The 14,061-nt window shown below is 35.8% G+C and overlaps 1 protein-coding gene across 4 annotated transcripts in view; it reads right to left on the reverse strand.

Annotated features, from left to right (window-relative positions):
- Positions 1-14,061, reverse strand: part of dgki (diacylglycerol kinase, iota) — a 76,215-nt gene that overhangs the window by 35,592 nt on the left and 26,562 nt on the right. For all 4 annotated transcript variants that reach the window (XM_032589941.1, XM_032589942.1, XM_032589944.1 and 1 more), the window contains exon 2: positions 3,097-3,205. In XM_032589941.1, the coding sequence (XP_032445832.1) occupies positions 3,097-3,205 (109 nt within the window). The remainder of the gene's footprint in view (positions 1-3,096; positions 3,206-14,061) is intronic.

Consider the following 14,061-nt stretch of genomic DNA (forward strand, 5'->3'; position numbering starts at 1 on the left):
CTGCTGAGTAGGTGGGTAATTCACGGCGTCTGGAAATCTGAGGTGTTAATCAAAACACTCCAGAAGTGGCGGTTAACGTCCAGCACTCAGAGAGCGGCCCTGTACGAACCTGTGATGGTGGGAATTTAACAGAAAAGACTTGGATTCAATCCCAGAGGAGTTGAAAAGTAGACGTCCAAGGAATGGCAAAAGCAAATGAGGTGGATTAGCAGTGCATGGCACCAACAGGACATTTTACTGTGAAATATCGTCTCTGTTGTCTGCATATTCAGACAGTCATGACTCTGGTAAACAGCAAGTCTTCAGTCAGAAGCTTCTTCACATATGCTGCTATTCTGACTGCTACTGGAGAGTCTTCCAGTAGCAGTGTAAGGATCTTCCTGCCCACTGATGATATAAGTTACAAAAACATTTATTTTCCCTTTAAAGTATTTTTTAATTGAATTTGAACTGCAAAGTCCTTGTTGGTTGAAGCGACTGTTGCAACTAACGATTGTTTTAGTAATCAATTAATCGGTAAAAAAAAACAAAAAAAACACACATTCTGCTTATTTTTTAAGACTTTTTTTACACAAAAATAGAAAAAAACTCATTAAAAGATGCAAATAAACAACTATGTTTATTTTATTAAAGAAGAAAATAAACATTTTATTGCCTAAAATGCAATAGCAGCATTCCTTTAATGAACGCATCTGTGTCGGGCTGATCTGTTGGTTATTTTTTGGATTTGCAGATTAATAATTAGAGAGCAAAAGTTGCTAAATTTGAACCAGGTGAAGCTAAAACTGCCACTTGAGTAGTTCTGGGTAAAACATATTTACAAAGTTTTTTTTCTTATTCTAAAAGGAAAATCTATCTATTTTTGTACAGTTTTGGCAAATTGTCTTTTTTACAATTAAAAAAGATTAATCGATTAATAAATTAGTTGTCGACAATAGTTATTCTGATTTATTGTTTATTTTCTTACTTGAAAAAGGAATTAAATTACTTGCTTTTTACACATTTTAATCTGTTTCTAATGTATAAAAAAAGGCTAAAATTAAAATATGGGAAAAAATGCCAATTTGTTTTACCCAATAAATTGATTAATTTTGCATCCACTCCATATAAGAGTTGATTTTTTTCATTTTTTTAAAATTATTTTTAGTCCTCAATCTTTTTCCCGATTTGTTTACAAGAAAATAACATTTTACCAATTCTTCACTGTTGAAAGTTGTGTCCTGTAAAGCTGTCCAATCAGTTTCATTGATCATATTAAAGGTAATTATATATGTATGTATAGTTATGTAACGGTGTGTGTGTGTGTGTGCGTGTGTGTGCATCATGCAGGGATTTAAAGGTTAGTGAGGATGTGCTGAAGTGTCTCTGCAGGACGCTCCATGTGAGCCCATAACAGTTTACACATTCTCATCAATAATAAACCACTTTGTATTTACAGTTTATTAATGATATATAAAGCCTTGAGATCTGAATTATTCACTGCAAAACATATTTAAAAATGGCTTTACACCTTAAATGCTTATATTATTTTGGGGAAATTTGTTTCCTGAAGTCATCAAAGAGAGAAAATTCTTTATTTTTAATAGTTTAGTCAGGAAGAGACAGATTACCGAAGGGCGACAAACACAAGTAAAACTCTAGAAATTCATCATGGAGTTTGTGGCGTTTTCATCCTCCTGCATCACTGAAGCATTTTAGATATTCATGCTTTATTTTTTCCAAATTTCTTACACTTTTCTGAAACTTTTAATCAACAATCAATCACTTTGTAAGGAGGAAGTAAAACACTGTAAAACATTTGAGCGGCATTTAGTTGTGTCCACTATCTTCTACTCTTTATGTCAAATAAATTTAGCAAGTTTCAGATTTTGAACCTAAATGTGTGAGTTTGTGAAAGATAAACTTAAAGTAAAAAGTTTATCTATTAATTTTGTCAGACCTCCAAGAGTAAACTATGGCTTTAAAAAAAAAAACAGGAAGAAAAAAAAGACAAAAGCATTCTGGGAACTATTTCCCAGAATGCTTAGCGGCATGTTGTTGTATCCTGAGGTGGAAGTTCATTACACTGATCTGACTCTTGTGTTTATTTTTATGTCCTGTTCACACTAATTGTTTCTGAGCAGAATTCATTGTGATGTTTAGTAAAATTCATTATCAGATCTGAATTTTTCTTCCTGCAGTTTGAAGTAAGAATTTTAATTATTCTAAAGTAAAATAAGTAGTTAATTTCACTTGAAATTGTGAGTGAAAATAATACACAAAAGTGGCTATTTAACTAATTATTTGGTTTAAATTGCAGCATTAAGTTAAAACTCATAATTCAATATTAATGAACTTAAGACAACTTGTCTCTTGTTGTTAAATCAACTTCACGAACTTTAATTTCTGAGTTAAAACCAAAACAATTTTCTTGTTGACTTAAATTGCATTTTCAAGTTAAACCACCTTCAAATGTTTTACAGTGAATAAACATCAGGGTAGATTCAACATTTCATTGATATTAATTATAGAAAATATGATTTCAGACCAGATTTAACACATTTAAATTGTAATGTGACAAAACCTCATGATTACTGCCATCACAGCTCCTCCTGCAGAACCACACACTTCAGATTTTAGAGCGTCGTCTTTCTAGAAAGTGAAAGTTAATGGGATTTACCTGCAACTAAAAATACCAGCTCAAACTTTTTGTTAACTTTTGGACGGTTTAATGTGTTGTGTTTCGAGTGCTTTTCTTTGCCTCTTGACATTTTTTTCGTTTTAAAGCAGCTTTGCAGCGTCGTGATTCATGTTTTGTAAATAAAATCCATTAAACTCTGGAAAAAACAGATGCTGGAAAAGTCATATCTTGAGAAACGGTGACACGTAAAACTTTCTCTCCCACGCTGCTTACACATCGTCCTACATTATTAATAAAGAAGAGGAGAGAAACCGCTGGGGGGTTTTTTTGTCTCCACAGAAACATATGCTGATAAATTGAGATTGTAAATGTCAGGCAGTGACTCAAAGGAGAAACTTAAACCTAGACAAGCTTTTTGCACAATGAACAGAATAAATGCATGTTGCTAAGCAGATTTGTGATGCTGAGTGTCTGACCGTCCAGTCCACGCAGGTTCGTAGATCCTTGTTTGGTCCGTTGGATGCTGGAGGGAGCGAAGGCTGAGGCGGGCCGAGGTAATGGAGACCTGATCTGGAGATGGCTTTCCTGCAGTCAAGAAAGACAACCATAAATTAACACTTTAAAATATCATCATTCTTATAATAATAATAATGGGAAAAGCTGCACTGATGGCAATGCAGAAGTGAACTGTCAAGCTCGCATAATGACACAGAGTAGATGAATAACTGTGAGGACTTGAAGGGTTTCAGCGTGATTTAGTCCGTAAATTATTTATTCATAATTTTCCGGCTCAGCTGCAGATATTTGTTTGAGGCGGACTGGGAACAGCTTGGTGGAGAGACTGCCAGCAGCACTTCATGGTGACGAGAAAAAGAGTCGAAGACGGATGACTCAGCACGCGTCTCTTCCTCTTTTTACCCGCTCAGGTTTAGTTCATCTTTACACGTTTGTCTCTCCAGCAGTGATAATATAAAACTATGATAAACTCTACTTATGCATGATGCTGTTATTTCTGTCCTAATATTGGAAAAATATATTTTTCTATAAACCAACAATTGAAAAAGACAGTAACAAGTTTTGCCCATTTTTATATTTTTTCTTTTTTACTTTAAGCAGTATGGACTTAAAATTTTATCAAAATATTTTGCGGCACTGTTATGATAACAATATGTCACGATAAATTTTACTGGATGACGAATTGTCCCAAGTTATTGCGATAAACGATAATATTGTTGCTTTGAGTCCAATTTCAAGTAATATTATGCAATGGAGGAACAGATTATTAAAGAACAATAAACTTAAAACTCTGATAAACATAAAAAAAACACCAAATAAATAAACAAAACAATTTAAATAACAAAATAAATGTTGAAGTTTCTACAAAGAAAATTATTAAGGGCTAGTTGAGACCAAATACAGAAAAGACAAAAACAATAAGTCATATAAATGGAAATTATTGCGCTTGCTTTAATTTATCATGCAATTAACTGATTTATTGATTATTTCGACAGGCCTAGATACCAATAAAGGTGACAACAGTGTGGCTGTGGTTGTGTGCAACATCAATTATAGCCCCACTGATACAAATACTGCTATTGAAAAACATTTGTAATACACTGCCTTAGGACATAAAGAAGTGTGATTTGTATCACTAACCTGCGCATGGTAACTGTATTTTCAAATGTATTAGTATTTATCAATACTTTCATTGCGCAAACGGTGCAGAAAATAGTAAAACTATCAATTATCCCGACAATAAGGACAGTTTCAGGGTTTTTTTTTAAACATCATTAGTAGGAATTTATTGCAACAACAACAAATCAAAATTCTTATAAAAATACATTTATCACGATAAATCATAAACGATACAATAAATTCCCACATCTACTTAAAGGATTTTGTGGTCAGGACAGTTTTCAAGTTTAATAATGGCCTACATAACACAGAATTTGCATTTATGAAGCTAAAATTCAAAATGTATAGATTTACGATAATATATAAGATACAATATATATGTCAAATTTAAGGAGGAAATGTTTTAAAATTAATTACTATGCTCTAATAACATTGTGTACACATCTTATATCTACTATAATTACTTCTCATTTCACAAAGGAATTAATAGTTTATTTTTAACTGTGTTATTTGAGCTTAATTGAACATAAATGTAATTTATATCAAAATTAATTGAATATGAACTGAATTATTTGCATGTGCAACACAGTTAAAGTGTTTCCACATAAATTTCTGGCAGCACAAACCTTCACAGGTCTGAAGGTTTCCTGAAATTAAAGACGACTCTCTGGACTCCAGATGAAAAACAAACGAGTGGAAAAGTCCGACACATCTGACCCCGCTGCTGAAAGTTTTAGTGGCCGTCTCTCCAAAATGATCACACAGGACAAAGAGGAGTCTACTTACACACCGTGCAACCTGATCGCACCTAAACACACTCACACACACATGTACTCACGACCCTGGAGCTAAAAATAGCTTTGCGTGGGCAACAACAGAACAAACGCAAGGACGTATGGTGACTGGACACGAGCCACAGAAACCTGTGGGCTACACTCACAGAGACACACCCCAACCCTAACAACACAAATTCAGTCCAGGAAATGTAAAAAATAAAAATCATAAATGATTACTAATCACACAACTTGTTTAAGAGCCGGCTTCTGCTGAAACCGCACAACATAAACAGGTTTAAATATTTATAAAAATAACTTCCTCCAATCTGGGACAAACTTCTAGAAATCTGCAAAACAGCCGAAACACTGAGTTGATCTAAACATGTCTAAAAACCCACCCGCCTTTGATTAGCAGTAACTGGAACATTAATCAATATATTATGTCAATTTTACCTTTTTTTAGGTTATTTTATTTATAATGTTGCGCAGAATAACACATATACAGAACAGATAAAAAACAAGTCAACAATACTTAAGACGAACCCAATCCCCTTTCACAAGAATAAATAAATAAAATAAAATTAAAATAAAAGCGGGTGGAGTGGGGTTAGTGTACATCGTGACAAATATGACTTGAAAATGCCCTTATGTTTAAATATTTGGGGCAAGAAATGCATCTAGATAACATAATTAAGGTTCACAAATCTTTAAAAAGGTTTTGTATTTTTTCCTTAGGTTATGTAAATTTTCTTGATAAAATTTGACTAAATGTAAGGTTTAGTGCTTTTTTAAAATAAAAAATAGAAAAAAACATTTCTGTTAAAAAAAACGTGACTTTTCACACACAAAATATCCCAGCTTTTTATTCATTAACAAATTTTAAAAATGCTAAAGTAAATTTACAAAAGGATGGATGGGTATTTGGATATTAAATAAAAAAATGTTTCCATACTTCTGGATCCATAATTTTCCAAGGAACTCTAACTTCCTCCTGAATAAGGCTTCACTACTTTTTCTGCTTTTAAAATGTGGAGAACATGAAGAATGACTTATTGTCCCAATCTATCCTTAAAAAACATCTGAAAGCTTAAAAAAATAAAGGATTTATTTACTACTGTAGATCCGAGAGGCGAGGACTGCTCTAAACTGATGAAACACACTTCATGAACATGTAGTTAGAACAACTTGAAAAGTAGAGACAAAGTTGCAAATTTATGTTATTCAGAATCAGAGATGAACAATCAGAACTGAGAAAAGCTGATTTTCTTTTTAAAAAACTGAGCTGCAAAGTTACATTTTACCCACAGCAAGCACGGAAAAGTTTTGCTCCAAACACAATCCTGACATTACAAACAAAGACGTGGTATTTTGTCCAAACTTGAATCGCAAACATTGGAGTAATCGGTCTAAGATGAGGTCAACGCCTTCATCTTAACGCATTCTTCTCTTGTTTGAGCCTGTCTGTGGATCAGAACTGGAACAGAAACAACATGCAGGCCCGAATACGAGGCTTGGATCCTGGAGATATTCCCACAGGACGCAGTACGAGATTTATCGTAGACGAATTCAACAATAACACTGCAAAAACAAAATCTCTCCAAATCATTTTAGTCTAGTTTCCAGTGCAAACATCTTACTACACTTCAAATAAGATAAAACTAACTTATAAGTAACTTTTCAGCAAAATATAGGAGCTTGTTTTAAATAAATAATTATTTTAAAACTTCAGAAAAGGCACTTGTACCATTTGCAGATTGTCATATTATAAGTGAAATAATCTGCCAATTAAACAACTTTTTCATCCATATTAAGGAATTATTGACTTAAATCACGTGTCACACTCAAGGCCCGTGGGCCAAATCCAGCCCGCCATAGCTTTTAATGTGGCCCTATAGATTCTAGACTAAACACTAAGTGAGCTTAAAAATTATGTTATCAATCAAGTCAATGCAATTTTTATCTGGTTACTGGCAAATTATATCAATCAGTCCCTCCAGTTTCTTTAGAATTACGATGGAAATTCACACAAAATCAACAAATCCCTGCACTTTTTTGCGCTAATACACAATCGGGAGTTTATTGCAGATTTTTCTCAAAAATTGTCAAAAACTTTACTTGTACTAAACAACTGCCTCAGCCTTAAATGACGTCAGATTGTAGTCCATGATCTATACAGAGAGCAATAAAGGTTGCATTTACCAATAAGCGTAAATAATATTTAATTTTAAGAATTGATTGATATTTTAACAATTTGTGAACAAGTTTTATCAATACATTCGGGCACAACCGGCCCTTTAAGAGCATTCATGATCTTGATTTGGCCCAAAAGGAAAATGAGTTTAACATGCCTGACCTAAAACAAGCTCATATATTTTGCTGATAAGTCAGTTTTGTCTTATTTTAAGTGTAGTAAGGTATTTGCATTAGGTACTAGACCAGAAACACTTGGTAATATTTTGAGTTGCTGCTGTTTTTTGCTTGGCGGCGCTGGACCACTAATGAGCATGATGTGGGCTGTTTGAATAAGACAGATGAAGCAGCAGGATTTTAAACCCTAAAGTAAAGAGATTAAACTGGGCCCAGCATGGTGGAGTTGATACAGCTGCTCCCGTAGTTCCCATCTGCACAATTTAAATATGTTTGCTCTTCTTCCTCTGCATTTTAAAGAAATAATCACTCCCGTCCTCCATTTTCCCTGCTGCATGTCTTCTCGCCACAACCACACATCACACTGACTTCTCCCTGATCTTCTCCACATCACTGAATCTCCCACCCTTGCTCCTCCTAATCTTCCTCCCTTGCGCTCCCTTTCATCCCCTGCTCTTCTTACTCATCCGCCCCCTTGTCTCCTTTCCTTATTTTCAGCCTTCCCCTCCTACTCCTCCTGCAGAGGTGGGTTGTCAGCGTTGCCATCACGACCACACAGTGGGAGCATCGGCAGCTTGTCCACTAATTATCCTGCCAGAGAATCTGCTTTAGTGTACATGTCTCGTGTGTTTCAGCGACTTTACACTGAAAGCAGTTACACTTATCACACTCTGTGGGATGATCGCGTGTACGTGGGAAAGAAAAGTCAGCGGGTTCATATCTTTATTTCACCTCCTACGCACGCAGAATAATTCTTCAGATATTGTCTAAATAGAGATCTTCAGAGGTCAACTGTTTGGGACATTTCGGGTGATTGAAATATTATGCTACAGTTACTTTAACTTGTTTCTAAAACTCTCTCGCGCCGAGCGCAACAACTGTGGTTATAGTCGAGGCTGATAGGAGAACAAAAGTAATAGCTACAAAAATAAAAAGGCAGCTGCAAGTGGGAGGGATCGAATTTAACATCTTCTGACTCGAGAAGATGTGATTACGTGGGAGAAGCCGGTTGCTGAAGGCGATACAGGGGTCCTACAGAATTTCAAGGCAAAATTCCAGACATTTTTTCTTCCTCAAATTCCCAGGAATCATTTTACAGGGTTTCTGTAAGTTCCACCAACTCACATTTAAGACTTTTTAAGACCAGCATGAAAGGAATTTAAGACCTACATATACCTACAGTATGTATAGCCAACAATCTCAATAAATCAGCACTTATCCATGATAAACGCAAAAAAAGCTAGCTAGCAAGGGTGTGTTAGCGGTGAGTTAGCGGTAGCTGCAACAAAGCATGATGAAGCTATCTGAGTGATAAAATGTAAGATCTTTGATTAACGTATTTATGTCAACTTACTTTTAAAAAATGAATCTAAGTAATTTTAAGCCTTTGTTTTTAGACACATGAATTTTAGACTTTTTAAGGCTGTGCAAACACCCGGATTTTATTGCATAATTTATAGATACAAAAGCTTTGTATCTATAAGCTTTATAGATACAAAGGGAGCTTTACATTTGGAGCCAGGAAAAAGTGACTGGGCGGCTGGATTTGCTGGAATAACCTTCTAAACTGTATGAGTTTGCTGGTATTTTTGCCAGTAAACTATTCAATACAATTTGGATAGCTTCATGGAAAAAGTCAGTGACTGCTTACAAAATGGTAGTTTGACTTCTCAGGATTTCTTTTTTCTTATAGCTTGTTAAAAAAGACAAAACCTGTTTCAGTCCAGATTCAAACTTATCTCTGGTTTCACTCACCTGTAGCCGAAAAGTCGGTGAAACCATCGCACTTTTTTCCCCTTCCTCCTCCTCCCTGCTGGTCCACTAGCTTCAATATTTATCATCCTTATTCTTAAAGATTTTCTGTTTTAAGCCATCGTTGGTGTTTTTAAGCATTAAATTCAAATCTAAGCAGTCGTGTGCTTCCAAACTCGCAGCACGGCTCAGGTAATTATGTCAATCAGCGGGACGAGCTACAGACACCTGACACCAGACACCTGAGCTCTGTCCTACACAGCAATGCGTGTGTGTGTTTATTTAGTTTAATTTATAACCAGCTGATTGAGATTAAAGTTATTTATAGCAACGACTTGTTTCCACAAAAAGAAGACAGTTAGATTACGAAGTAACGATTGTTAAAATATTCAAAGAAACACAAACGAGCGTCAACGTAGCCCAGTCCAGTGACACTGAATCTCTCTACATGTCTAATCAATCATCAGCGTTTCTTTTGTCCAATTCTTTTCTGTTAAACTGAATATAAATTATTTCAATGAAGTAAAACACAGAATAATGAGGCAACACTAAAGTTTTTGTTATGATCTACATGTCAAAATTTAAGCTGGAAAAAAACTCATGTTCTTCTTCTTCTCCTTTTCCATTTACCATTTTCCCTCCCCTCTCGACTACCATACAGGTGAGAACAATCTATTTTTAGGACATTACGTAAGAAATAACCTGACGGTGGTAACAGGAGGCAGACAGGAACATAATCCCCGAATTTCAGGCTGAAGGGAAAAAATCTTCAAGACTTGTGGAGATTTAAAGATGATTTTAGTACCTTAACAGCAAGCCTTGGCAGCCTGCTATAAATGATTAAAATGTAAGGGAGGAAAAATATGTAAATAAAGTATTTAAAACAAAAGGAGAATTTATTCAAAGAAAGAAATAGCACCAGTGTTACAGTTTCCCTGTGAGCTGCATTTTGTTAGAGGAGCTGAAATGTTGGCTAATGGCTGGTATTTAACCAGATAATTATGTTCTGGTTGTAAAAAGACTGGGTCAGAGTTTGCTTTGGAACCAACGCGCTCGGCGCCATCTTTAAAGGCCACAGATCAAAACAAACTTTATTCCGCCGTTTTCATTGTGTTACCGACCGCAGTGAAGTTGTTTTCAAGTTGGATATTCGCGCTCCGCAGAGTAAGGGGCGTTTAGCTCAAGGTTGATCCGATTTATGAACGCTAATTCCGGCCAGCTGCTCTCTAGCGCTCCCTCCTCAAGCGCTCACAGGTTCACATTGGGACCGTAAATTTCCGAACCAAACACTCTTGTAGATAAATGCCTTGTGACCAACTAATACAAAAAAGTGGACATTCATACTATTACATGAGGCACACTATCCTCTATTAAGATTTTAAATCATATTCAATATTTTAAATAATTTTAATATTAAATAATATGTTTTCTTCAATAGCTTCCAAATCCTGTGCGTGTAAAATTGTTCTACTAGACTGTACAGATGAAGCACACTCATCTTTATTACATTTTGACCCCTTTTAATTTTTAAACTAATTTTATATTTAAAACATATTTTAAAAAATGTTCATAAACTGTATTACCTCAGATGATCATCACATTTGTTACCTGTAATGTTCAATTGCATAAAATTCTAGGACAGGATCTATTTCATTACATGTTCACTTCTTATCTGAAATATGTTAAATACAATATTTACCTAAAGTGTGATCCATTTCATTACATTTACTCTGAACTGTTTAATTACACATTAAATATTTAAAGATGGGCTCTTTCATCTGGTTTGATTGTTTACATTAAATGTTTACTGCAAAATGTCTTTTTATATAATAGTTTACTTTAATCACATAAAATGTTTATTTAAAAATTATAATATTTCATTACATGTATGTTTATTACCTGAAATATTTTAAATATCAAATTTTTACTTAAAATGTGATTCATTTCATCACCTGTTTACATGCAACTTGAAGTGCTTGAAACAAACATTTCATGAATGTTTACCACATTAAATTATTAAATGAGAGAAAACAGCCACTTCCAACTGAACACATATTTCAACACAAATGGTTCATGTTCCTCTTCAGAGCCTTGCTGAGCTCCTCTCCTTGGGTTTCCTCCTCAGCCTCTCGAACTTGCTCCTCTTCTATAGCCTCCACTGTGTTTTCATAATTTACCTCTTCTGGGGTAAATAATGAAAACACAGTCCTTGTAACTTGCTCCCCACTTGTTGATCCACCACGGTCTTGCTGTATCGCCTCTTTAATTTACGCGCATGTCGGTCCGATGTGGCGTTTACCTCGCAGTGACCCAGATTCAGTCTGGATTGAGCTAATCCATTTCATACGTCGGTTTGCCTTGATGAGGACATATTAGAACACACATCGGTATTAATACTGTAAATTTCATGACACTTGAAAACTTAAATAGTTTACTTCACAATAATGGAATAACCTCGATGTCCACTGACAAAACTCGGACTATGGTACATAAAAAATATAAGCCCGACCTAAACAAGGTTAACCCACTTAAATGAACTCAACATAACTGAACATAAGTGCACCTGGACAAAATCATAGCAAAAAATTATGACACAACACCAACAAAGCGAATTTAGACACTCATCAGAATGGACATGTGTGGAGCAAACATGTAGATATCTTGGGATGTTGGAGAACATAACATCAGGACGTCTCAACCGCTGATACTCATGCCATTCGTCTCCTTTTCGTTAGCTCCGTTAGCTCAGCCCCCTCCGTTGTTTACAGGCAGGAAAACAGTGAAATGAAAGTCCGTTTTCCATCTTTTTACCGTTTTGGTCATGTGATCGGACATTACATCCAATAACGCAGCAAGTTCGAACCATTGCTAAATAATTTTAAGTAACTTAGATTCAAAATATCTGTGAGACAGTCGTTTTTGTCTGTAATATTTATGGCCCCTGAAGATGGCGCTCATACCCCATGTCTAGAGCAGTGACGTCACATTCCAAAGCTCTATTGTTTTCAAAGGTGAAAGGTTATGGGTTAAATTCCAGCAAAGCCCTTGATTACTGGAGATAAATACACTGCCTGGCCAAAAAAAAAGTCGCCACCTGGATTTAACTAAGCAAATAGGTAAAAGCCTCCTATTGGATAAGTACTGCATAGGCGATTATCTTTCAACTGGCAACAAGTTATTTAACCCCAGCTGATGCAATGAGTAACTCCTCATTTCTTAAACAACCATGGCAAAAGACACATCCTGTGGTCGTGGAAAAGACGTTAGTCTGTTTAAGAAGGGTCAAATCATTGGCATGCATCAAGAAGAGAAAACATCTAAGGAGATTGCAGAAACTACTAGAACTGGGTTAAGAACTGTCCAACGCATCATTAAAAACTGGAAGGATGGTGGGGAACCATCGTCTTCCAGGAAGAAATGTGGTCGGAAAAAAATCCTGAATGATCGTGATCGGCGATTACTTAAACGTTTGGTCAAATCAAATCGAAGAAAAACAACAGCAGAACTCAGGAGTATGTTTAATTGTGAACGCAAAAGCATTTCCACACCACAATGCGAAGGGAACTCAAGGGGTTGGGATTGAACAGCTGTGTAGCCGTAAGAAAACCTCTAATCAGTAAGGCTAACCAGAAAAAAATGCTTCAGTTTGCTAGGGAGCATAAAGATTGGACTCTGGAGGAATGGAAGAGGGTCATGTGGTCTGATGAGTCCAGATTTACCCTGTTCCAGAGTGATGGGCGCATCAGGGTAAGAAGAGAGGCAGGTGAAGTGATGCACCCATCATGCCTAGTGCCTACTGTACAAGCCTGTGGGGGCAGTGCTATGATCTGGGGTTGCTGCAGTTGGTCAGGTCTAGGTTCAGCAACATTGTGTGCCCAAAGAATGAGGTCAGCTGACTACCTGAATATACTGAATGACCAGGTTATTCCATCAATGGATTTTGTCTTCCCAAATGGAACGGGCATATTCCAAGATGACAATGCCAGGATTCACCGGGCTCACATTGTGAAAGAGTGGTTCAGGGAGCATGAGACATCTTTTTCACACATGGATTGGCCACAACAGAGTCCAGACCTTAACCCCATTGAGAATCTTTGGGATGTGCTGGAGAAGGCTTTGTGTAGTGGTCAGACTCTCCCATCATCAATACAAGATCTTGGTGAAAGATTAATGCAACACTGGATGGAAATAAATCTTGTGACACTGCAGAAGTTTATTGAAACAATGCCACAGCGAATGCGGGCTGTAATCAAAGCTAAAGGTGGTCCAACAAAATATTAGAGAGTGTGACCATTTTTTGGTGGCGACTTTTTTTTTGGCCAGGCAGTGTATCAACCCAAATATGACCCAACAAGGATTAACTGGGTACAGAAAATGATAGTCTAAAGCAAAAAACTTTCACATCACATTCCCTGAATGTAATAAATTAAAAAATTTCTGAAGGCATCTATGTATATCTAAGCACTAAAAACTAAAACAACACTCTTCTGTGTGAAGGTTGTTACTGAGTGAAAACAACTAAATGTTAGCCTTTTCTGTGTTTAAAGTAAAATAAAAGAAAGCCGTATAACTGTGATTTATAAAAGCTGTGAAAGGGTGAGAGAGCTAAACTTTCAGCAAATATCAGGAAAGACAAATGTATTACAATAAAGTTTTATCATTTCAAGCAAAACACAACCTTTTGAAAATCTCAAAGTTAAGGTAAGAATCAGTATTTTATAGAATGTATACAAAGAAAACTGTTTTAGAAATGATAGTCATGCCAACTGTGCTAATTGCTAAGATGCAAGACAGCTTCAAATATCAACTTCATTACCAATTTTTCTACATCTTAAACTGTAAAGTACTGTTTTACAGCAACTGCAGTCACTGTGCTACATCTCCTCTGCTCCTGATCTAAATATTTAATCA

This window comes from Xiphophorus hellerii, chromosome 17, assembly GCF_003331165.1.
Source record: "Xiphophorus hellerii strain 12219 chromosome 17, Xiphophorus_hellerii-4.1, whole genome shotgun sequence".
NCBI classification, from domain to species: Eukaryota; Metazoa; Chordata; class Actinopteri; order Cyprinodontiformes; family Poeciliidae; genus Xiphophorus; species Xiphophorus hellerii.